The 26,970-nt window shown below is 40.9% G+C and overlaps 1 protein-coding gene across 1 annotated transcript in view; it reads right to left on the bottom strand.

Moving 5' to 3' along the window:
- LOC122795982 (arrestin domain-containing protein 3-like) overlaps window positions 1-26,970 on the bottom strand; it is a 313,946-nt gene that overhangs the window by 41,840 nt on the left and 245,136 nt on the right. The window contains exon 2 of the mRNA XM_044064465.1: window positions 5,840-5,921. Within this exon, the coding sequence (XP_043920400.1) occupies window positions 5,840-5,921 (82 nt within the window). The remainder of the gene's footprint in view (window positions 1-5,839; window positions 5,922-26,970) is intronic.

The raw sequence follows: 26,970 nt of genomic DNA, 5'->3' as shown, positions 1-26,970 counted from the left end.
GAATATGTATGTGGCTGCAGGCTCTGGGTTTCACCAGAAACTGAGATGAGTCCTTTCTGAGCATGATATAAATGACTGCCTTCATTAAGATACAACTGGACACCCTTCAATCTTAACTGTTCCTGAATACAGTCATTGTTTAGTAAGTCATAGGTTGACAGTCTGGATGAGGATGCAGCAAAGGGTCTAAGCTTCATTTCTCCAGTTTAGTCTGAGCATATTAGCAGCTGCAGCCTTTGATATGTCCATCTCATGTCTGAGGTTGCAAATATTGAATTAGGCTGTGGAATGTCAGTGGCTTTAGAATCACTGCTTACCCATGGATCTTCAAATGTTAAAACTTTGTCACTGGGCTTTGTAGTAGTGGCCACTCACTCTGTTAGACTTTCCTCCATGCAAGTTAACCAGTCTTATATTCCAATTATAGAAGACACACTTGTCAGATAGGGAAGCCTCTTTTTCTTCTCCACAGTTCAAGGGAAGTAGGCTCTCCCAGCAGAAAAAGCTCTGCATAAAGCAGCTGGAACTACAGGCTAAGTCTCTCATTGTAAGGGCTTTGCAGAAAGAGATGAAGCCACAGAACATCCTGCTTTGATCTGAAAACCAGTCTGTTGTATTAGAATTGACCAAGTAGGATGGAATGTAGTTGCTCCTCAAGTTTAAAAATATGTCCTTCTGGCACCACATAATAAAGTGAATTAATACCATTTCATTAATTCATATCTCAAGATTAGCAAACATGACAGCATACTGCCTGACCCATACCTCTAGTCATCTGCTAGAGTTGACGCTTCAGGAATCCTGCATGGTCAAGATCTTCCTGGAGTGGGGCACCCACATGACTGTCATGCACAACACCGCAAAAGAATCCATCACACTCCAGTGTTCTGCATATCTCAATAGGGTAATGTGAATTTATGGTGGATGTGTTCTTCTTTCTGAGGTAAGAGATCCTGTTACACACCATCCAACCATTCCATAAAATTCTATACCTATTCATAAAATCCAAAGGAGAAAACAGTTTATTGTCCACTAGAGGCTGTACAGGATATACTTTCTTGCTCTTATATCCTTGAAAGTCCAAGAAACATCTTTACAAGTACCAATAATGTTCCCTATAGTTTAGGTAATACGTAACTCCACTTTAGGGTGGGATTCCTGGTTTAGATCCTTTGTTCCAACTCAATTATTTGGCAGGGGTTTACAGACTGAAGTTAAAGAAATCTTTCACTTAAACTTATTGTGCTAACTGGAAAATGTTCTTCATCTAGGTAGAAAGTTATCCTCTGCTGTGTTGGCTATGTTAACTCCATTGCTTTGGCTAAATCAGGCTCTCATCTACTGCTGTCACTTGTCTAATTTTGGTCATGGCTGTTTCATATTTGAAATGCACATCTCCAGCATTTACAGTATATTTATTATGACCTAGTGGACAGCAGTACTGTATCCCTGCACTAGCTGTTCAAGCAAGTCTTTATATGGGTTGTGCATGTATGTCCTCCTTGGAGTAACCACTACTCTCCTTAAAGAAACAGTTCTGCTCCTTGGAATTTAAATTTTATTAAGCTCATCTCTTGGGAGATGCTTGTTTTGCTGACATTGACCTCTACTACTCACTGGATCTCAGAGTGTCAGGCCCTTTTACACAGGGAGCCATTTTTGGTGTTAACCATGTCTCTGTTTTAGAAATAACCTGGGCTGTACTTGCAAATGGTCTATTGAGATCAGTGTACTACCCTGGTAAACAAACTAAATAAAATATTTCACATTTATTTTCTCCTTATGGTAGTATCTAAATTGTCCTAAAACATTCCATTTATCCCAGTTTTATCTTTCCATGGTCAGAACTTGGTGTGTATGATGTTTCATATTCAGGACAGTCACTAACAGGTCTGGGTAGTTGGCAATTCTGGGAAAACATTTGGATTAAAATGTGCAATGTGTTTGGCCAACAAGTAGGGAATCATCTTTTGGAAATTTCTTTTGTTAAAGGCCACTCCATTTGAACATTGCTGTTTGCATTGTGGGGGTAAAAAAGTCACACAGACAAACCATTCCATAAAAACTCCAAGAAATATCCAACTAAACTGGTGTCTTCATAGTGTAATACCTTAAAGCTCCTTCAGTAGAAGCCCATGAGCTACATGAAAAATGACCCCTTAAGGACATACCAGTGTTTCTGCTTCATGGCTTCTATATGCACACGATGTTTCTCCTTTTTCATCTCTACTGGTGCATTCAGGACAATAAAGTCAAACCTCATTAGCTGTAGACATGCCATGCTTTGTCTTTTTTCTGCAGTTATCAGTATAGCATAAGAGGACTGTTTGGCCAGACCCAGGAAACACATAGCTTAATACCAAGCCTGATACCCATAAGTATTAAGGTACCTGAAAAACATGCCAAATAACATCAGAACCAAATAGTAAAAGGTCACAAAACAAGCCGTTCAGTAAAAACTTTGAAGAAGGCCCAACTAAGATCTGTTCTTTTCAGTTGTATTGTATAAGTAAACATATAGTCAATGAAAGTGGTTAGAAATGTTGGACATAGGGCTGTCTATCTGGATGAAAGTGACTGGATCTACTGTTTGCCCTCAGTAATCTGTCTCTGCAAAACTAGTGACCATTGTGCAAAGTAAGCTGGAATGCTTTAGAAAGGCTGTCTGCAATGTGTGAAACAAAGTTGAAATACATTACAGAGGCCATTACTTTTTATCAGATACCTGACATGTACACAGTCAACAAATTGGCTTCAGTTACTAGGTATGGGGATGTCTTTGTATTAAACTGTTTGATCCTGATGTTGTTTGGCAAGTTAGGCAGTCACTAGGCTGTGAGACATCCATCCAATACCTCACCAGACTGCCAGCATTTAAATGGCATCCCTTACTATCCTGGGTCAGTAAATAAGGAGCTTCAATCCTCACTACTGACTCCAATATGAGACTGTCACTTAAACAGAAGTAATATTTCACAATTTTCCCCTAGGAGCACAACAGGAACATGCTCTATTTTCTGAGACTGGACTATATACCTCTGCCACCTAAATGTATTTTCGTATTACACATGTCAGAGCAAAGTGTCCCAACTTGAGACCTCTGATACACTCACACTCAAAGTAAATGCAAATCTCGCACATCAAAACACTTCTGGGAAAGCTGGACACAGCTTTCCAGCTGCGTCTCTGTCTCAAAATAATACAGTAACACTGCCACCAATCAGAGTGTCTTCATGCCCTTCTAAAGGGGTGTACAGTTATTAAAATTAATTATCAAAATAAATGGTAGCTATGACCGGAATAGCCAGGCCTTTGAGGTGTCCAGGAGAGTATCAAACAGATAGAAGCACTATCTAATCTCTAAAGAAAAACACTGGTTTCCAGCCACAATGTAAAATAATGAAAAACATTTAATAATAAGTAAAATGATTATAAGATTATAAACAAATAACTGTCAAACACTATAATTAAATCTCCAGAAATGTAAATCCAAACTGCAGGATAGGAGTCCATTATTCTAGAAAAACTCTTATTTTAATAACTAAGCTTTTCTGGTCTAACTAAAGAATACAGTCCATCATCTACTCTAACATATAATAGTAAGGCCAAGGCAAGCTCACATTTTGTGGGTGAGTTCTCTTTTTTTGGTGTCCATTGACTACTCAGTACTTACACTGCAGTCTCCACTTGTTTAAATAACCTCTTAGCAACCAGAAACATTCTAATGACATTGCTCACTGTTCAGCTGAATCTCCACAATTTGTAGTTTAGAATATCCCTCTCAAACATGTGTAGTTAGAAGTGAATCAAACCAGTGACAGATTCTTTAAAAATTCAGTTTAAACAGGAAAATACTCAATATTTTAAAATGTATTTACATTTTCACAACTAGGCATGCTGGCATACAATACAAGTCAATCTGAAGATATGCACAAATCTCCTGCCAGACATGCTAATGCAGATGTCAGTGTTTTCAGTTTCTTCACAGGCTGATCCAATGGCATGGAGTGATAAAGCCCTAACTATGGCCCAGCCAACCCAGGTTCAATTAGCAGCTTGGGTGACTGATGAAGTGGCAGAGAGGGAGATATGGGGTGCCCATCCTTGGTAGGGACTCACTAGTAATGCTTCCTATGGGAAGCTGTGGTCAAAACAGGGGAGATGCCTTCAGATACAACCAGCAAGCACAGAGGGTGGGGAAAGGGACAAGTGGGTAGAGCACATAAAATAAAGAAAAACAAACATTGGAAGCATTGGCTGGAAATAAAGATGGCAAAGCCCTCAGGATGCCTTTAATATCTAAAACTGTCCCCCAGCAATATCAGAGTGAGTCCAGGAGTTAGAATGATGCTGGTAGACCCAGCATGGATGTGAGGCACTGGGGGTGGGGGCAAAAACATTACAAAAGTAAGAGTCACTAACCTGTCCTTGCAGGACTACTGTGTATTTGTGTGAAACAAGATGGAGTACTTTACTGTGGCTCTTGTGTATGTGTGCGAAATTAAATATCTCAATGTAGGCATTACTTCTCTGTCACTGTTAATCACTTAAGGTGCCCACAGTCAATACAATAGCTATAATTGCTAGGTATATGGGTAGCTGTAGATGGAAATGTCTGACCCTAAAAATGTTATTAATCTAGCTTTGCAAATGTAATGTGCATTCATGTGAGATACGCTGCAATACTTCACTGTACACCTTTCTTTTTAAATCACATTCAGTTGCCTGATGAATACACAGTCATGAAAGTGATTGTAACTGGTATATACAGAAACAGTCTGTGGATAAAAGTGACTTACTTTTGCTGTTGTTTGATGACAGTTAATCACTGATCTGGCTTGGTAACAGCAGTGCCACACAATGTACTGTATTTGCTAAAATAAATATAAACTCTTACTGTTTGTGTTTATGCTAGTGTAGCTGTGTGGGGGGATTATGGGGTGGGGATAGTATATCTAAGAGAAAGAAGATTTCCATAATTTATTTCACCTTCCTTCAAAATCAAACATCAGAATTATGCATAGTAAGTGGCTATCTCTGGTGATCCGTTTAGAATGTGTGCAAATGCAACTGATCATTGGAACAGTAATGCATTGTGTAGAGTTGACATCTCACATTACTTGCCTCCTTGGTTGAGTTTGTGACTGTAGTTCTTTATCTGTGGACTCTGTATGTTCTCCTCATCTCTGTTTGGATTTATGCAAGTTGCTCAAGTGTCTTCCCATAACCCAAAGATATGCTAGAGTTAAACTGGAATTCCTCCAATTTTTCTGCAGTAGGAGTTGTGGGAGCTTGTGGGGGGGGGGGGCACAAGCATGGGCATGCACAATTCTGCACGTGTGTGTGTGTGTGTGTGTGTGTGTGTTAGTATCTTTTGCAAGATCAGTGTCAATGTGTGTTTGCAGGTGTGGAAAATAATATCACTGATTTCACCTGTGGACAAATACAGTATCTGTGTGCATACATAACTCTTATGGATAGCAGTAAAAGGTGCAGTTAAGTAACTGTCTTTCAAGTATTTATGCAGCCACCAGTCCCCAGCTATGATTTTCAAATAGATTTTAGTAGGAGAGGCCCATCCTCAACTTCAATCCAGGGACCCATTACTTCTAAAATCACCCCCATGACTTAGATACTTACATGAGAAAGATTAACAGATTTGCATGGTGTCCTGAAAAACAGAAATACAGTCTGCTATGGAACACTTCTAGTGGTGCAAGTTTTACATTTTCCGTGGATGACTTCTACTTTCAGTCAGTGTGTCATGATATTGTTTTCAATCAAAGTACAATAATGTTTAGCATACTGAGGGTTGAAAATAAAATACAGAATCATTTACCTTTGTGGGATCTGAATGCTGAATGCATATTCATGCTGTCCTGGACTTAAAATGAGAGGACCATCCACTGCCCGATCACTTTCTGTACAAAAAATAAAGTATGCGTCATTGCATGCAGACTCTAATGTTATGCTCTCTGGTTGCAACTAACCTAAAATATCTTATTTTCTATACTTAATAACTAATGACTGTAAAACTAGCAGTAAACTTGGATGCATTACAATAATAAGAAAGCAATTCTAAGCATAAACAGAAAAACTGAACTGAACTTGTTTACTCAAATGTAGAATATTTCAAAAGTGTCAAGCATGACAAAAACTGGGCAAAGCACTCATATTTTTGATATCTTGACAAACACATGTAACAATGTAACTTTTTTTAATTCATGGTAGGAAAATTGTACCTTTATAAGTTTAAATACTTGGGATCAACAGTAATGGTGAGTGTGGAAGAGAGGTGAAGAGAGTACAGGCAGGGTGGAGTGGGTGGAGAAGAGTGTCAGGAATAATTTGTGACAGATGGGTACCAGTCAGAGTGAAAGGGAAGATCTACAAGAAGGTAACGAGATCAGCTATATTATATGGGTTGGAGATGGTAGCACTGACAAAAAGGCAGAAGTCAGACCTGGATGTGGCAGAGTTAAAAATGTTAAGATTTGCACCGGGTGTGATGAGTATGGACAGGATTAGGAATGAGTATATTTAGAGGGTCAGCTCAGGTTGGATGGTTTGAAGACAAAGCCAGAGAGGAGAGATTGTGTTGGTTTGGACATGTGCTGAGGAGGGATGCTGGGTATATTGGGAAAAGGATGCTAAGGATGAGGCTGCCAGGTAAGAGGAAAAGAGGAAGGCCTAAGATGAGGTTTATGGATGGGGTGAGCGAGGACAAGCAAGTGGTTGGTGTGATAGAGCAAGATGCAGAGGACAGGAAGAAATGGAAACAGATGATCATCTGTGGTGACCCCTAATGGTAACAGCCAAAAGAAGAAGAAGATGAGTTTATGACCATGCACAGCTAGTTTACCTCTTCCATTTCATTAATGGAATGGATAGCTGTTAAACAATTCAGGGCAACAACAGCACAGCAAAGAAGACTGCCTACTACAAAATAAATATCTGATTATGTGTGTTAGTACACAATGCTGCATTTATATGTTTCCCATGAACATTAAGAGAAGAGAAGCTTTATCAACAATGAATATGGATCTGACTTCTAGCATCTGATGTATAGTCTTAGTAATTCTGTGTATTTAATGCAATTAAGGCTTCCGTCAAGATGCAGACTAAGATTTTCCATTACAGAGCAATAGCAAAGATGTCTGCTTCCAGGGGCAATGCCCCAATTTGGTGTCCCCTTCCCAGACCAAATCAAAAACTGACAATACCTGCACCTGCTGGCATATCCATTGAGCATACAGAGAATGGCTACACTAGATAACATGTAACCTGGAGCCCTACCAAATGTTAGTACCAATGTTACTACCAAAGATGCACTAACCTGGGATAGAAGGAAGTGCATGCTAAAGCCTTGCCTCTTACATACTTTAGCTGTGGCCACTACAGTGCTTACTTTGAATTTCACTACAACAGAATCCTGTTGTCTGATGACAGTTTACTGTATGCACTCTACTATTTGCCCTGCTGCATGTCCAAGATGTCTCAGAGAATATCAGAGGTACTGCACCAATTGGAAGGAAATATTTTGTTACACATTTAAGAAGCACTTTCCTGTGCATACACAGAGGACAGGGAACAGCCAAGCAGAGGAAGTCACAGTAACATCCATTAATAACTAAATTCAAGCATTACTTTGCTTTTGTGACTTTCATATACATAAATAATAATTTTCCCATCTTGATGCCACCTTACAAACTGGTGCCCAGGGCTGCTGACCCATTTACTCCACCCTTCCTTTGTCTCTGTTCAAGAAGCATAAATCCAGATCTGACATAATATGGGATACCCATGAGTGGCACTATCAGCTCTACAGCCATTCTCCATGTTTCCTACTTTTTAATTTAATGTTAAGCATTTACAGGTGAATATACTTTCATTCCATGTGGACAGCTCTGCTTGAGTATCTCTTCAGCTGAGCTGTCCCTCTTGTCAGCACTGCATTTTTCATTTAAAACTGTTTCCTATGACTGGCCTGCTTTTAAAGTAGAAAGGTATTAGTCTACAGTGACATCAACCAGAGTTTGAGTAGTGGTCCTGATAACAGAAATAATGATGGATAAAAAATCAGCATCTCTAAATGACTTCTGTACAGAATGGAGTGAGATATCTTATACAACAGAACACTTAGGTAGATGAACTATTGGCAAAAGACATAAAAATGAAAGGTCAAGCATTTTAACAAACATAATTTTGTCAAAATGACATTCAATCAAAAATACTCAAGAATATAAATAACTTTTTTATGTGGAAGCAGCCTCTGTGTATTGGAAAACCTCACTGACTCTGTATGTAACATAAGCTCTAAGGTAAAAACGTCAATGAGAGAAAGACTACTGTCCAAATGAAAGAAGTCTGCCACAACTGTTTCCACACAGTCAAGTTAGAAGATGTGAACTTCATGGAACTTTTATTCAGCAAAAAACTATTCCTATAGCTGGCACCAGGAACACTGCAGCTTGAGCTAGACTAGTAGGTCAGAAAAGAGTCTGAGCATCCCACAATAGGCACAAACTCAGCAAGTACGTTAAACCTGCTATATCACCTACATCCATTGTATGCCTACTCCTGGCATAGATGCTGGGTTGTGGTTATAATGGTAAGCTAAGAAAACACTTTGCAACTTACACTAGAAAAAAAAAAAAACTTGTTTCTAACTATCCTAATTTTCTCTAGTATAAAGTATAATAAACTTGATGGGAGAGGCCTGCAGTACCTAGCCAAGCAATTGCTTCAAGCCCCAACAGCAATCTGCTTACTTACCATGGACCCCCCCCCCCCCCTTGCGATGAGATGCAGATGAGTGCATCCAACCTCTCTGCTGCTTTTCAGTCACCTAGGTCACTATTTGTTCCCATGTCACCTAAACCATATTCAGGAATTAATTCCTCTATGCCACATGAATGGTTCGACTCGAAAAGTCTTGAACTTTATCTTTAAAATAATTTAACTGCCAGCTACAAACAAAATGCTTTTACATAGCAAACATAAAATCTCTGTGAATTTAATCTAGCAGAAGGAGAAATCAGCAACTGGGTCAGCTAAGCATGTTTTTTTCTTCAGCTTCAGTTTCATGGCAACCAGCAAAATATAAAGCTAGCCGTGTCCGCTCTTTTTCCCTGCAGCTTCCACTGACACTACATAGGTACAAAGAAGATACCCGACTGTGAATCACTAAGGATTTTGTATGCGTGTATACATACACATATATATATATATATATATATATATATATATATATATATATATATATATATATATATATATATATATATATGTATATATATATATATATATATATATATATATCTATATATATATATATATATATATATATATATATATATATATATATATATACACACACACACACACACACACACACACACACACACACACACATAACTTCCTGCACCAGACTAAACCAAACAAATTTGACTCATTCATACCTAGCAGCAGTATAATTTTACACCTCCTGACACACCAGGATTTCTTGCTTGGACAGCCTTTGCCTATTTATTTCCTGAAAATGCAGTTATGGAGCATGCCTTTAAAGATATATAAATGTCATTAGAACTATAATAATTACGCAAAAGAAATAAGTAAAAACATACACACTTACAAATCCATCCACAAACCCTTTTTCCCCATTTTTGCATGTGGGGTCAGGGTGTCACTTCAAAAGTGGCAGTCATCTAAAGCCAAGGATTACACTGCCGGGTAGCTAGCCCTGCCACAGTAGTTCTTCCACGCAACACACTGAAACCTATGGACAATTTAGAGTATCCAATCCACCTGCTACATGTCTTTGGAATGTGGGTAGAAACCCACGCAAGCACAGGGAGGACATGCACACTTTGTACAGAAGGCACCTCACCCAAGAAGCAGACCAGGGAGCCTCTTGCTGTGAGGCAAGAACACTATCCACTGTACCACCCTTACAAATATATGTAAATAAATAAATACAAACATATGTACATATATGGGGCCAATTTAGATGATCGAAGTCTTAGAACTTCGAATTTCATATGGCTGACATCATATGATCAGAGTTTTAAGACTTCGAACATCTAAAAAAAACAAACACAAAACAAACAAAAAAAAATCCTGGACATTTCCACCAGGGGAAAGCCCCCCCACAGCCCATGCTACTTAAATATACCAACTCCGACATCGCACTACAGCAAGGAAAAGGGCAAATTTCCTATTCTGCGCTGTATGGAGATTTCTGTTTAGAATGCCTGAAGACTTAAAACTTCGATCACATGGTATCGGCCTTCTAAGACTTTGATCATCTAAATGGGACCCATAAAGATATATATATATATATATATATATATATATATATATAAAACAAGAAACTTGCTCAAAACACAGTCATCTTTGCAATGCTTATACTATTGCCTTTTGCCTAGTCAGAACCCTGATTTGAGCAATAAATCACACAAAAAATATTTCTGTTAGTAAAACTAAACTGCTAGTATCTCTGTATAAAAGGCAGTCATACCTTTTCTATCATCAGCAGGTTGGTTGTACAGATGTGACCTTCATTTTGATGTGAATTAATTCTGTGAGCCTTATTTCATATTTACCAAAAGCATTGTGCATATTTGCATAATTTGATTTTCAAACAGTTGTAAATATTTCTGCAGCTATACAATCTATACACCATTTTTCCAGCATTATAAAAGTTTTGTCCTTTTAGTGTGAAGTACCATATAAACCACCTTAGGTTCAGCTTCTTAATACAAATAAGTGTGCAGCACCTATATACTATTCTGTAAGGAAACAAATCACAATATCATGTGAGACATATCATTCCTTAGTTATTTAATGACTGGACTTGAAACATACAGTGAACTACTGTTTCCACATGCACTTTGGCATGTCTATTTTAATCCATTTATAAGGTCAGCTCATGATTTTATGGTGTTTGCAAAACAAATGCAACATTCTTGTGCAGACCTTGCTATATGGTGGTAAATGTAATCATATTTTTTCTCCAAGTAAACAAAGACAATACTGCTAAGGCTATTCAATTAAGCCAACAATTATGAAAATATGATATATGTATATATGTGTGTATATATATGTGTACGTGTGTGTGTGTGTGTGTGTGTGTGTGTGTGTGTGTGTGTGTGTGTGTGTGTGTATGTGTGTGTGTGACAACATATATATATATATATATATATATATATATATATATATATATATATATATATATACATACATACGTATGTATGTATACATACGCATAAATATAAATAATAAATATTTCTGCAGCCTTACAAATAATGCAATGCACAGGTGATAAGCAGTTCAAACTTAATGCCGTGTGTATCCCATAACTCACTTCAGTTTGAACTTAAGAATGTAAATACTAAGAAAGGGCACATACTTCTTAATGGGCAGAAGCAATGTAAAATCTCCATTACAACTCACCCAGCAGCTATTTTGAGTTATGTGACAGTAAGGAACACAAAAAGGAACACTGCAAAACACTATTAATTAGCTTAAAGAGGTAAACATTAATCATCTTGTGCAGTCATATACAAGTGAGTTATGAAATCGATCAACAAATTTGGTGAGTAATACTGACTAAACAAGACCTTTGCCCAAACCCTGCCCCCACAAATAAATAAATAAAAACATTTAGCTTCTGAATGTAAACTCATTGTTATCCATTTTCCTCCAAAAATTGTACTTGCATCTAAATAGAAAGGCCCTGAGGCAGCTACTTAGAAATTCAGAAACAAAATGCACCATGCTTGATTTTACCATGTGATCATTTGTGTGCAATACTGCTGTGCTTCTACAGTGCAGGCATTTTTAAACATAATATAAAGCTTAATAAAACAAATGCATGGCAAACATACCAGGACTATAAAGGTACACATACAATTTTTGGAATAACAGAATTGTATACCAACTTGTACACCATTTTCCAAAATGTTTTATCTCAAAGTGTAGTCTGTCTACCCAAAACAGCCAGCCATTAGACAGAACTCTTGAAAAATAAACACTTCTAATGTATGACACATCTGCTGTGTGTACCTGATTTCTATGTACTGTTTGGCAGGTATTAGCACTGAATGTAAGGGCGGGGACTGTAACCCTATTAATTCTGCCATTTATGTTGTTTTTAAAATATACTAAAATGTACCTCATCTAGAACAGTGGATTGCAGCAGTCCCCTTTGCATGTAATTCTAATGGTAATGTCTACTCATGAAATACTGTTGAAGGATTTATGTTTGTTAGAGTGTATTAAAGTTGAAAGTAATTATGCTACAAATATGCAAAATAAATAAGATGTAGAAACAGAGTTTAGCAATATGCAATTAGCATCCATACTAAATGATTGTGCCTTGAAAAATAAGGAATCTGCTTAATGGACATGTTTTCTTACAGACTCAGCATAAATGTACAAAAAAAAACAATTCTGTATGCATTTCACACTGTCAGCAAGGAAGTTTCCTGCTTCCTTTAAGAATGGACATGCTTTTAACAGAAAAACAATCTGTACATGTTTTTGTCATATGTTTCCTTAAACACCATCAAGCAATGAAGTTTTGAATGGACATGCTTTTATCAAGTCAGCATTTGTATGTGCTTTCACCCAAGATGTTTGCTTAAGACAATATCAGCATTGTTTCTCTACAGGATGGAAAACAATTCTATTACATGCTTGTCTGCAAACATCAGCAAACAGGTTTTCCCATACAAAGTTCAAAATAGAATACACAATACACCAGTAGAAAGTAAATACCAAAAATTCCTTGTAAGGAGAGAGGGCGAAGACAAGGGGGAAGGAGGGAGGGAAACCAGAACTGCAACAGTGAATACACTCTAACATCTACATTTACGGTAAGTGTAAACAACTGTACTATGTTCTTAGTGTTTCACTGTTGCAGTCATCACATTTGGGTTGATTCCCAAAGCTGAAAAAAAGGGTGGAGGCAGTCAAGAAGACTGGGGGCTGCAAGAATGTGGTGGCAAAGCCCTGCCACTGTATTTGGAGAAGATTGAGACAGGTGGTAATGCTTGGTGAATGTATGACAGATGTCCATGTTGCAGCTTCCAGGATGTCCCTGGTGGGGACCCTTCTGAGGGAAGTTGCAGAGGTGGAGATTGCTCTGGTGGAATGTGTCCTGACCCTCTTCAGGGGAGGTTTCCCATGCTGTTGCTTAGGCAGAAATGGATGCAGTGCGGCTATCATTTTGGAAATTGTTTGTTTGGATATGGCCTTGCTCCTCTGCTCCCTGCAGCAAAGCTGACTAGCAAATGATCAGTTTTTTTCTAAAAGATTTAGTCCTGTCTAGGCAGAATTTGAGCTGTTTGTGCACATCTAGAGAGTGGAATCCTTTCTCCCCTTGTTTTTGTGGGGTTAGAGAAAAAAGGTTGGTTGAAATGAATGGATTGGTTGGAGAGCCACACTGGACACCTCTTTTAGCATGAAGAATGGGTTAGACCTGTGGGAGATCCTGTCAGCATGGAAAAATGATGAAGGGCTCTACAGCTATAAGTGCTGTAGCTCTGATACTCTTCTAGCTGGAAGTGATGGCCAGAAGCAAGGCTGTGTCTTCCAAGAGACATTTTAACTCTGCTGAAGCTGCAGGTTCAATGGGGGGCAGGGTGAGCTTTTCCAACACAAAGTTTAGGTCCCAAGCTGGGGTAGGAGATCTTCTGGGTGGCCTCAAGTTGTTAGCCCATCTTAGGAACTGTTTGATGAGAGGGTGTGAGAAAAGAGGTGGCTCTGTGCTGAAATGAGCAGAGATGGCAGAGGCATGAATTTTAATAGAAGAGAAGGCTAGACCCCGGTGTAGTAGGTCTTCCAGGTAATCCAGGATGAGAGGTAGGGAGGGATTTTATTTTCTGGCTCCCCTAGCATGGATCCAGGTGAAAAACCTTTTCCACTTGTCAGCATAAGACTTTCTAGTGCTGGGGCATCTGGCCTTATGTATGACATCTAGAACTTGTTTGCTTAGATTGGCAGCTTGGGTAGAGGTCATGGAATAAGTAAGGCTGCCAGATTGAGGGTCTGCAATTTGGGATGCATGAATTCTCCATTTCTCTGGGTTATGAGTGTTGTGATCTGAGGTAGGTGCCATGGTGGCAGGGGTGACAGGCTGTGCAGCAGTAAGTACCAGTGCTGGCATGGCCAGTCTGGGGCAATCAGGATTGTCCTCAGTTTTTCCTCCCTTATTTTGAGCAGTACCCTATTGAAATGGAGTGGTAGAGGTGTGAAATGTATAGACCAAGAGGTTTACCCACTGGAAGGATATAAATCCACTTTTCCAGGCACGCTTGCTGTGAGATTCCAGTCTCCTGGTGCAGAATTTGCTGAGACTGATGATTGGAGTAGGAGGCAAAAGAGGTCGACCTTTGGGGTGCCTTTCATTTCTGGGTTACAAGAGTGAATGTTCTTTGGTCTACTGCCACCCTCATGTGGGTCTTGCTAGGTTTCTGCTTAAGATGTCTGCCAGAGAGTTTAGAGAGCCTGGCAAGGTAATTGTGCTAACAGGTGTAGCGTATTTGCATTAAGGCTAAGGCGTGTGCCAAAGGTCATGGCAAGCCTGCACAGGAGGATAAGAGTGAGTCCCTCCCTGCTTGTTGATATACCACATCACCATGGTGTTGTCTGTTTTGATCAGTAGAGGCCTCGGGAGTAGGTCTGAAAGCTGTCAGGCCATGCTTTGAACAGCTAACATCTCTTTTGGTTGATGTGCAGATGTATTTGATTTGGGCTCCATTAGCCTCTGAATGTACCTGCCATTCAGGTGTGCACCCCAGGCATAGTCTGATGCATCTGTGGTGAGGGTCTGGGCATGGGGTTGTGAGAAGGAAGTCTCTTGTTGTGGCTGCATGCTGCTTCCCACCAAGAAAATCTTTCCTTAGACAAGGTATCATTGGTATAAAGTTTCAGATCTTGAGAGTGCTGATACCAAAGGCTTTTGAGGTACCATTATAGTTTCCTCATATGCAGTCTGGCATGGAATTAGTAGAATGCAAGAAGCCATGAACCCTAAAGCTTGCAGGATTTTCCTTGTGGATAGCTAAGGGTCCTGGTGGCTAGCTAGAGAAGTAGATTGTCAGAGTAAGGATTGTTTTCTGGTGTAAAGGAATGCCATCTGGGCTGCTTTGTCCAGGTTGCTCCCAGGAATACAACATTTTGTGGGTGGGTACTAGTTTGGATTTCTTTCATTGATAGTATACCCCAGGGATGTCAGTAGGTCCTTTACAAAGGTCAGGTGCTTACAGCAGCTTTTTCCTGACTGTCTGCCTAAATCAGGCAGTTGTCTAAGTATGGGTAAATTTGAATATTTCTTTGACAGTAAAAAAGCAATGGCCGGGGAGCCAGACATTTTGTAGAAAACTCTGGGAGCAGTGGATGAAGCCAAAGGGAAGTGCAGACAACTGAAAGTGCAGTGATCCTGCCCTGAAACATAAGTATTTCCTTGCATGATTCCCTGATTTGAGATGTGTAGGTATAGGCCTCTTTTAGGTCTAGGGTGGCTAACAAGCATCCTTGGAAAGCATAGGTAGAAGCTGCTGGAGGGTGAGCATTTTGAATTTTGGTATCACCAGAAACATGTTTAGAATGGATAGATCGAGGATGGGTGCCATGTCCTCTCTTTCAAGGTACCAGGAAGAGTCTGATGTAAAAACCTTGGTCTATCTGAATTCTGCAGAACATGCACTGTATTGCCCTCATAGACAGCAGGGGAAAGGTTTGCTTTTGGCCTCCCCAGTGGTTTGAGGGAAGATCTGGGTAATTTTTTTCAGGTTGGAGGGTAAATAAATAAACAAAAAATTTAAAGGGGAAAAAAAGTATATTTATCTGCTATAGTGCATGGAATCACATGTTTTCAACAAAATGAAACTGTTCCAGTGGGTAATACTAACTGTAATCAAACAACTGAATGATAAACTTTCACAGCCACATACTAGTACGTGGAGTATTTTTTCATGGTTTTCCTATTCTAATACCAGCTCTGCTTGACAGGGGCAAAGGAAAATAATTTTCTTGGGTGGCAAAAGCATGGGTAACTTTTTGGCTAGGCTTATATAGGTCCTAGGGCCAATAGTCTAGTACCTACCTATGAACCTAAGGGTCACTTAATATTAAGTGACACAGTGGTATTTCATTTTTCACAAAACAATAAAAGCGAGTGTAAAACCAATATTACATGTTGGCGAAGTAAAACAGATAAAAACTTTACAGTTGTACATAATAAAACTCCTACTATGGGGCAAGTAAATGTCAGTCTGGTAAATAGCAGTGTTGCTCTATCAGATGGGTTATATTACATATGTGGTAAATATGCTTATAAATGGTTACCAAAGGGATGGGATGGCACCTGTTATATATGGCTAGTGGTACCAGCAATGCATCATGTAAAAAAGAGTTACCAAAAGGAAGCATTAGAAATGCCAAAAAGAAAAGCGATATATTACCCGAGATTGAAAGTCCAGAAAATTCAGTAGACATCCTAGATATATCACGTATCTATCACCAACATTTTGATTATATAAAATTAAAAGATTTGGATTTAGGAGATTATGTAATTTCTGGAGCAGGTATTTTGCCTTGGTATGGGGCTGCAAAAGCCATTTGGGAGTTGAGAAAACTATCCAAACTAGTTGAAGTATTGGCAAATGCCACTTTCAGTGCAGTCCTTAACATTACTGTCGAAATGACAGCTATACGAACTATGGTTTTACAAAATCGAATGGCATTAGATTACATACTAGCATCCCAAGGGGGTATATGTGCTCTAATAGGAGAACAATGTTGAACGTTTATTCCAGACAGAACACAGTCTGTAAAAGTGCATTTAGAAGTTAATGTACAAGTGTCACAACATACTAGAAAAAACTGGAATGACAATTGGAGTGAGTGGTTTAGTAGTCTACTTACAGGGTGGACAGGAAAAATCATTATATTTTTAATTTCTATTATTGTTATTGTAGAGTTTTTTGCATATTATTTACATGTATTAAAGTTTGATTAACAAGAGCTGGTCAAGTTACTGTTGTCAATTGTCATAATGAAAAAGTATTACCAAATAATGCTGAATGTATCTCCCTGGTTTAAAATAAAAAGGGGGAACTGTTAGAGTGTATTAAGGTTGAAAGTAATTCTGCTACAAATATGCAAAATAAATAAGATGTAGAAACAGAGTTTAGCAATATGTGGTTGGCATCCATACTAAATGACTGTGCCTTGAAAAATAAGGAATCTGCTTAATGGACATGTTTCCTTACAGACTCAGCACAAATGTAAAAAAGAAAAAAACAATTCTGCATGCATTTCACACTGTCAGCAAGGAAGTTGACCTGTTTCCTTAAAGAATGGACATGCTTTTAACAGAAAACCATCTGTACATGTTTTTGTCATATGTTTCCTTAAACACTGTCAAGCAAGAAAGTTTTGAATGGACATGCTTTTATCAAATCAGCATTTGTATGTGCTTTCACACAAGATGTTTCCTTAACACAATATCAGCATTGTTTCTCTACAGGATGACAAACACTTCTATTACATGCTTGTCTGCAAACATCAGCAAACAGGTATTCCCATACAAAGTTCAAAATAGAATACACAATACACCAGTAGAAAGTAAATACCAAAAATTCCTTGTAAGGAGAGAGAGGGCGAAGACAAGGGGGAAGGAGGGAGGGAAACCAGAACTGCAACAGTGAATACACACTAACATCTACATTTACGGTAAGTGCACACAACTGTACTATGTTCTTAGTGTTTCACTGTTGCAGTCATCACATTTGGGTTGATTCCCAAAGCTGAAAAAAAGGGTGGAGGCAGTCAAGAAGACTGGGGGCTGCAAGAATGTGGTGGCAAAGCCCTGCCCTGTATTTGGAGAAGATAGACAGGTGGTAATGCTTGGTGAATGTATGGACAGATGTCCATGTTGCAGCTTCCAGGATGTCCCTAGTGGGGACCCTTCTGAGGGAAGGTGCAGAGGTGGAGATTGCTCTGGTGGAATGTGTCCTGATCCTCTTCAGGGGAGGTTTCCCATGCTGTTTGTAGCAGAAATGGATGCAGTGCGCTATCCATTTGGAAATTGTTTGTTTGGATATGGCCTTGCCCTCTGCTCCTGCAGCAAAGCTGACTAGCAAATGATCAGTTTTTCTAAAAGATTTAGTCCTGTCTAGGCAGAATTTGAGCTGTTTGTGCACATCTAGAGAGTGCAGAATCCTTTCTCCCTTGTTTTGTGGGTTAGAGAAAAAGGTTGGCAAATGAATGGATTGGTTGAGAGCCACACTGGACACCTCTTTTAGCATGAAGAATGGGTTAGACCTGTGGGAGATCCTGTCAGCATGGAAAATGATGAAGGGCTCTACAGCTATAAATGCTTGTAGCTCTGATACTCTTCTAGCTGAAGTGATGGCCAGAAGCAAGGCTGTCTTCCAAGAGAGACATTTTAACTCTGCTGAAGCTGCAGGTTCAATGGGGGGCAGGGTGAGCTTTTCCAACACAAAGTTTAGGTCCCAAGCTGGGTAGGAGATCTTCTGGGTGGCCTCAAGTTGTTAGCCCATCTTAGGAACTGTTTGATGAGAGGGTGTGAGAAAAGAGGTGGCTCTGTGCTGAAATGAGCAGAGATGGCAGGCATGAATTTTAATAGAAGAGAAGGCTAGACCCCTGTGTAGTAGGTCTTCCAGGTAATCCAGGATGAGAGGTAGGGAGGGATTTTATTTTCTGGCTCCCCTAGCATGGATCCAGGTACAAAACCTTTTACACTTGTCAGCATAAGACTTTTTAGTGCTGGGGCATCTGGCCTTATGTATAACATCTAGAACTTGTTTGCTTAGATTGGCAGCTTGGGTAGAGGTCATGGAATAAGTAAGGCTGCCAGATTGAGGGTCTGCAATTTGGGATGCATGAAATCTCCATTTCTCTGGGTTATGAGTGTTGGGATCTGTGGTAGGTGCCATGGTGGCAGGGGTGACAGGCTGTGCAGCAGTAGGTACCAGTGCTGGCATGGCCAGTCTGGGGCAATCAGGATTGTCCTCAGTTTTTCCTCCCTTATTTTGAGCAGTACCCTTGAAATGAGTGGTAGAGGGTGAAATGTATAGACCAAGAGGTTTACCCACTGGAAGGATAGAAATCCACTTTCCAGGCCTTGCTGTGAGGTTCCTGGTGCAGAATTTGCTGAGCTGATGATTGGAGTAGGAGGCAAAGAGGTCGACCTTTGGGGTGCCCCATTTCTGGGTTACAAGAGTGAATGTTCTTTGGTCTACCTGCCACTCATGTGGGTCTTGCAGGTTTCTGCTTAAGATGTCTGCCAGAGAGTTTAGAGAGCCTGGCAGTAATTGTGCTAACAGGTGTAGTTGCATGGCTAAGGCCGTGTGCCAAAGGGTCATGACAAGCCTGCACAGAGGATAAGAGTGAGTCCCTCCCTGCTTGTTGATATACCACATCACCATGGTGTTGTCTGTTTTGATCAGTAGAGGCCTCGGGGAGAGTAGGGGTCTGAAAGCTGTCAGGCCATGCTGAACAGCTAACATCTCTTTTTGGTTGATGTGCAGATGTATTTGATTTGGGCTCCATTAGCCCTGAATGCACCTGCCATTCAGGTGTGCACCCCAGGCATAGTCTGATGCATCTGTGGTGAGGGTCTGGGTGGCATGGGGTTGTGAGAAGGGAAGTCTCTTGTTGTGGCTGCATGCTGCTTCCCACCAAAGAAAATCTTTCCTTAGACAAGGTATCATTGGTGTACGAGTTTCCAGATCTTGAGAGTGCTGATACCAAAGGCTTTTGAGGTACCATTATAGTTTCCTCATATGCAGTCTGGCACATGGAATTAGTAGAATGCAAGAAGCCATGAACCCTAAAGCTTCCAGGATTTTCCTTGTGGATATCTGGGTCCTGGTGGTGAGTAGAGAGAAGTAGATTGTCAGGTAGGATTGTTTTTCTGGTGTAAGGAATGCCATCTGGGCTGCTGTGTTCAGGCTTGCTCCCAGGAATACAACATTTTGTGTGGGTACTAGTTTGGATTTATTTTCATTGATAGTATACCCCAGGGATGTCAGTAGGTCCTTTACAAAGGTCAGGTGCTTTAGCAGCTTTTCCTGACTGTCTGCCTAAATCAGGCAGTTGTCTAAGTATTGGTAAATTTGAATATTTCTTTGACAGTAAAAAGCAATGGTGGAAGTCAGACATTTTGTGAAAACTCTGGGAGCAGTGGATAAGCCAAAGGGAAGTGCAGACAACTGAAAGTGCAGTGATCCTGCCCTGAAACATAAGTATTTCCTGCATGATTCCCTGATTGAGATGTGTAGGTAGGCCTCTTTTAGGTCTAGGGTGGCTAACCAAGCATCCTTGGAAAGCATAGGTAGAAGCTGCTGGAGGGTGAGCATTTTGAATTTTGGTATCACCAGAAACATGTTTAGAATGGATAGATCGAGGATGGGTGCCATGTCCTCTCTTTTCAAGGTACAATGAAGAGTCTGAAGTAAAAACCTTGGTCTATCTGTTCTGCAGGAACATGCTCTATTGCCCTCATAGACAGCTGGGAAAGGACATGATTTTTGGCCTCCCCCCAGTGGTTTGGGGGAAGATCTGGGAACCCTTTGGGGGTTGGCAGAGTATGGAAATAAAATTTGTATCCATGGGACACTATGTTGTGGACCCAGCAGTCATTGGTAATGGTGGCCCAGTTGCTTGTGTGGAAGGAGTGTTTTCCTCCTAGGGGCAAGAGCAGGTGGGCAGAGGGATGGGGTGGAAGTGTAAAGTCATTGTGAGTTCTTACCATAAGGGGGTGGCTTTGCACTCCCTGGTTTTGAAGAGGAGGAACTCCATTGCTTAGATCTCTGCATTCCCTGGGGCTGTCTGGGGGCCTGCTTCCCCTGGGTCTGGGCTGAGCTGAACTGGAGGAAGCAGGAAAGGGCCAGTGCTTGGAGGGGCAATGCCTACTGAATCTCGGTAGCTGAACCTGTAAGAAGTCTTTAACTGTCTGCATAGATTTAGCTTTTTCTTCCATCTTTTTTAAGACTTCTTCTGCCTTGGTACCAAATAAGTTGTCTTTGTGCAAGTGTGCATCCAATAATTTGGATTTGACATGATCTGGCAAGGGCTGTTCCTTAAGCCAAGCATGCCTTCTAAGTACAGAACCTGTGACTGCTGCCCTGCAAGATGCTTCTAGGGCATCAAAACCGCATTGTATGGTGTGCTTAGTTACTTGACTTGCAGAATGTATTAACTCTTGTAACTCTTTATTTTCTGCACAAGCAGGGAAAGAAGATAATTTTTGTTTGAGCAGTTCCATGTTATGTTGCTGATATTTCAGCATATGGAACTGACAATTTAATGCTCTAATATCAAGAGTAGCAGAGGTTTATACTTTTTTACCCCATCTGTCTAATGCTCGGGAATCCCTGTCTGAGGGGGTGGGATTCTTAGCTGAAGTTGCTTTGATTCCTTTAGGTCCTTGAGAGATGACCTCAGGGTCAGCAGTAGGATTTTTGAAAATAAATTTGAGAGAGTCAGGGACTCCATAATACCTATAAGGTTTCCAGGGAGCAGGAGGCAGGGGGTCAGGGGTCAGACTGGATTCCATAAAAACATCATCCACAACATCCAGCACAGGAGGGATGGCCAGAGTTATGTGGAAGATTTAAGAACTCCCCCGAGTCTCTTTTGTGACTTAGGATAGTCCTGACATTCCCATTGGAAATGCTTCCTTAAAGTATGTAGGGTTTCCCCAAATGAAAAGTCCTCAGGTGGAGAGGCTGAAGGGATGGATTCCCCTACAATAGAATCCTCATAAGCAGAGTGGGATTGCACATCTTCATATTCAGATGCATCAGAGTCATCTGACTCCTGTTCAGATAAAACTACTGGAGACAAATCTTTTTTTCATTTGGAAGGGGTAAGCCTGGCTACCCCTGATAAGCATTATAAGGTCTTCTGCCATTTTAAGCATTTGAGACTGAGGCAAGGAAGCAGGTGTCTGAGCTTGGGTCATCGTTTTTTGCATGTGGTTCATACATTGGGCTTTAGAAACTCATTAGTTTTCAAAAGAACTGTAGATGCGTTAGAAGTCGTCGGTCTGTGTTGAGTATCAGTAGTGCAAAGTACCTCTTTGGAAGCCGTGCCTGCTCAGCGGCTCCAGACCTATCCAAGGTAGAGACATCCACAGGATCATTAGACGAAGAAGAGTGTTGCGACATACCAGACTCCAAAAGGGTCTCGGTAGCAGCCTGCAAATCCACAGAAGCGGGCATCAGGGGCTGCAAAAACACCTCACTGAGGACCGGAGAAAGTACAGTTGTGTAAGCTTACCATAAATGCAGATGTTCGAGTGTATTCACTGTTGCAGTCATTACATTTGGGTTATCCTGCTGGCAGGTTGCCCTCAGTCAGCCTGAATTCCAAAGTCTTGGGTCCTGCGTCAGTTGCTGTCACCTCTTCCCTGATGTCAGGTCGTCAGGGATATAAAAGATGCAGCCGACGCCATTTTATTCAGTTTTTCTTGCCCAAGAGAAAGGCTGCAGAAGTGGCTGCAGCTCTGGTTGAATGTGGCCTTATGCCCTCAGGCACTGGTTTGCCATGCTGTGAGTAGCAGAAATGAATGCAGTGACCTATCCACTTTGAAATAGTCTGCTTAAAGATAGCCTTTCCTTGTGATTCTGCGGCATATGCCACTAGTAATTGTTCTGTCTTTCTGAAAACTTTAGTTTTGTCTAAGTAGAATCTAAGTTGTCTGTGTATGTCCAAAGAATGAAGAATTTTCTCCTCCTTGTTCTGTGGATTTGGATAAAAAGTTGGCAAATGAATAGTTTGGTTAAGGGCTACACTGGATACCACCTTAGACATAAATGTAGGGTTTGTTCTCAGAGAGACCCTGTCTGGATAAAAAAAGATAAAGGGTTCCACAGCCATGAAAGCCTGTAGCTCTGAAACTCATCTTGCAGAAGTTATTGCTAAGAGCAGAGCTGTCTTCCAAGATAAGAATTTTATATCCGCAGTAGCAGCTGGCTCAAAAGGAGGTAAGGTGAGTTTTTCCAAGATGTAATTGAGGTCCCATGCAGGTATTGGCATTCTCCTTGGAGGTCTTAAGTTTTTGGCTCCTCTGAGTTACTGCCTTAATAAAGGATGAGAAAAGAGTGGTGGCTCTGTATTGTAATGAGCCGAAATGGCAGAGACATGGATTTTAATTGATGAAAAAGATAGGCCTTTGTCCAGCATCTCAGTTAAGTATTGCAAAATCTGAGGAATATTTGTGACAGCTGTATCAGTTCCTTGAGCTTGGTTCCAAGCACAAAATCTCTTCCATTTCCCAGCATAGGATTTTCTAGTACTAGGCCTTCTGGCTTCTAAAATGACATCCATCACAGCTTTACTGAGAGGTGTGGTTTGTATGGCTACATTATCCACCAGTATGGGGCAATGAGAATCATTTTTGGTTTCTCCTGTCTGACCTTTAGGAGTACCTTGGGGAGGAGAGGCAGTGGAGGAAAGGCATATACTGATAGGGTTGTCCAGTTGAAAGATAAGGCGTCCACTTTCCAAGCTTGTCTGTGATAAGTCCTTTTGCAGAATCTTTTTAGTTGATTGTTGTGAGGGGAGGCAAATAGATTTATGTCCGGGCGACTCCATTTCTTTGTTATCATGCTGAAGACTTATGGATCCAGGTGCCACTTGTAGGGATCCGTGAGGTTTTTGCTTAGTTCATCTGACAGAGTATTTTCCTTCCCGGCAGGAATTTTGCCTGCAGATGAACTTGGTAAGTCAATGCTGTGTCCCATAAAGCCATGGCTAGTCTGCAAAGGGGATAAGAATGAGTGCCCCCCTGCTTGTTTATGTACCACATAACTGGGGTGTTGTCTGTCTTTATCAGTAGTTGTCCTGGATGAAGTAGGTCCTTGAAGGCTGTCAGGGCATTTTGAACAGCTAGCATCTCTTTTTGATTGATATGTAGATGCTTTTGGTTTGTGGACCAGGTGCCCTGAATGCCTCTTCCTGCCATGTGTGCTCCCCAGGCATAATCTGATGCATCCGTTGTTAGGCTCTGCTTGGCTGGGGGTAGTGAGAATGGCTGTCCCTTGTTTTGCTGACAAGCCTTTGCCCACCATCGAAACTCCTGTTGCAGGCAGGGAATGAGAGTAATAATTGTTTCCAGGCTGTGGCAATCTTGTATCCAGACACTTTTTAGGTACCATTGAATTTTCCTCATATGCAGTCTTGCATATGGAATTAGTAAGATGCAGGATGCCATGAAGCCCAAAACCTGCAGAATTTTTCTTGCAGATAACTGGGCCTTTGTTGCCATTTCCTTGAAATAGATAGTTAGTTGCCTTTGTTTGTCCGGAGCGAGATAAGCCATCTGGGCAGTTGTATTTATGCTTGCACCCAGGAATATTATCTCTTGAGAGGGGACTAGTTTTGATTTCTTTTTGTTGACTGTGTACCCTAGGCATGTTAAAAGTCTTTTCACAAATGTCAGGTGCTGTAGTAGAATGTCCTTCTTCTCTGCTTGTATGAGGCAGTCATCCAAGTAAGGATATATTTGTATTCCTCTTTGTCTGCAGTAAGCAATTACTGGTACCAGGCACTTTGTGAAGACCCTGGGTGCAGTAGATAAGCCAAAGGGCAGTGCAGAGAATTGGTAATGCTTTGAGCCAGCCTTGAATCTGAGGTATCTTCTGCATGATCATCTGATTGGGACATGCAGGTATGCCTCTTTCAGCTTTAAAGTCACGAGCCAAGCCTTGCAGCCCAGCATGGGCAGAAGCTGCTGCAAGGTCAACATCTTGAATTTTGGTATATCCAGGAAAGTGTTTAGAATAGATAGGTTCAGTATTGGTCTCCATGCTTTGTCCTTTCTGAGTACCAAGAACAGTCTTGATTAAAATCATTGTCCCTGCTCTTGCTGTGGCACTTGTTGAATAGCCCTCATATCCATGAGAGCTGTGACTTGTTTTTGAGCCTCTGCCCATTGATTTTTTGGCAGGTCTGGCCAACCGTTTGCCCTTGCCAGGGTATGGAAGTGAAACTTGTAGCCTTGTGACACTATGACTAGAACCCATTTGTCCTGGGTTATAATGTGCCAATTTTGAGAAAAAAGTGCTAGTTTTCCCCCTAGGGGTGTTGCTAGAAGATAAGTGCTTGGTGCAGGCAGGGGGAAGCCATTGGGACTGTTTTCTGTATGGTTGTGATTTGTCTTCTGCACTTTTGGAGGTAGAAGCACCCCATTGCTTAGACCTGTAGGAACCTTGCGGCTGTGATCTGCTTCTAGGGCATTTGGATCTGTCCCTTTGTGGTCTATCCAAGACAGGAAAGGACCACTTCTTTGTAGGCCAGTGTCTGTTAAATCTAGGTGGCTGTATCTGTAAGAAATCCTTGACCGATTGCATAGATTTAGCTTTGCCCTCCATTTTCTTTAACACCTCTTCTGCCTTAACACCAAACAGGGTATCATGTTGTAATGGAGCATCTAATAATTTTGCTTTAACATGATCAGGCAGATTTTGTTCCTTTAACCAAGCATGCCTCCTAATGACAGAACCTGTAACAGCGGCCCTGCAGGAGGCCTCCGGAGAATCAAAACCACATTGCAAAGTATGCTTTCTAACTTGTTCAGCTGCATGCAATAAATCCTGCATTTATTTGTTTTCTGCACAATCAGAATGTACCATCATTTTCTGTTTAAGCAGTGTCATGATATATTGCTGATATCTGAGCATATGAAACTGGCAATTTAAAGCCCTTATAGCTAAGGTAGCAGATGTGTAAATCTTTTTTCCCCATCTATCCAGTGCCCTAGAATCCCTGTCAGAGGGGGTAGGGTTTTTTGCAGTGGAAGCCTTGACCCCTTTGGGACCGTGAGAATTAGTTTCTGGGTCTGCAGTAGGGTTTTTGAAAAGGAATTTATGAGAGTCAGGGACCCTGTAGTATCTGTCCGGCTTAACAGGAGCTGGAGGTAAGGAGTCTGGGGTCAGACTAGACTCTGAGAATACATCTACAATGTCTAACACAGGTGGAATAGCTACAGGCCTGTGTTGAGGTAGTAAAAGGAAATCTCTGATCCTCTTCTTATATTCTGAAAAGTCTTGGCTCTCCCAGTGGAAGTGAAGTGCTCCCTCATGGTATGCAAGGTTTCCCCAAAAGAGTAGTCCTCAGGAGGAGAAACTGAAGGAATTGATTCTTCAGCATCAGAATCCTCATAGTGGGGAAGAGAATATTCCTGATCAGAAGAGGAATCAGAAGAAATGGAAACCTGATCTGAAGATTCATAGTCTGTCTCTTGCCTAGGCCTCTTATCAGGAGGGGGATGGGAACCTCTGATCAAGGTAATTAAGTCTTTGGCCATTTTGAGCATCTGTTTTTTGGGCATGGAGGCCTGTCCATGTGGTTGGTAAACTTGTTTCTTTGCCTTTAAAGGTGTTTTAGTCTTTGCCTTTGAAGTTGGTTTAATGTATAATTGTTTAGGTCTGAATACACCCTCAGAAGCCGATGCCTGCTCAGCGGCTCCGGACCCATCTGAGGGAATAATCTCAGAGGCTCCAATACCTTGAGTTTCCAGCAGCCTGGCCGACTCCACATGGGAGTCGGTAGTGGCCTGCGACTCTAAAGTAGCAGGCATCAGGGGCTGTGAAAGCACCTCACTGAGAACCGGTGAACCGGCAACTTGCTTAGGAGAAGCTTCGTCGTCGGTTTTGGACCTTGGTTGCCTCTCTTTTTCTTTTTCTTTGCGTTTTTTTGTGAACTCCAGTAGTCGGATGGCTATCCAATGACATTGTATAATTAAATTTTCGTCCAAAATAGCTTAATACAAAATCGTACCAATGCTTAATAGTGCGTTGGTTAAATCTAGCACAAAACCGACAACTAGAAATGTCGTGGTCAGGGCCTAGGCAAGGAATACAGTAAGAATGAAAGTCCTTATGAGGTATTTGCTTCCCACAAGAAATACAATTATTAACTTTTTCTGAC

The sequence above is a fragment of the Protopterus annectens genome, chromosome 2.part2, assembly GCF_019279795.1.
Source record: "Protopterus annectens isolate FY-2018-M chromosome 2.part2, PAN1.0, whole genome shotgun sequence".
NCBI classification, from domain to species: Eukaryota; Metazoa; Chordata; order Ceratodontiformes; family Protopteridae; genus Protopterus; species Protopterus annectens.
The sequence above is the reverse complement of the archived record's forward strand: the minus strand, read 5'-3'. Positions and strand labels throughout refer to the sequence as shown.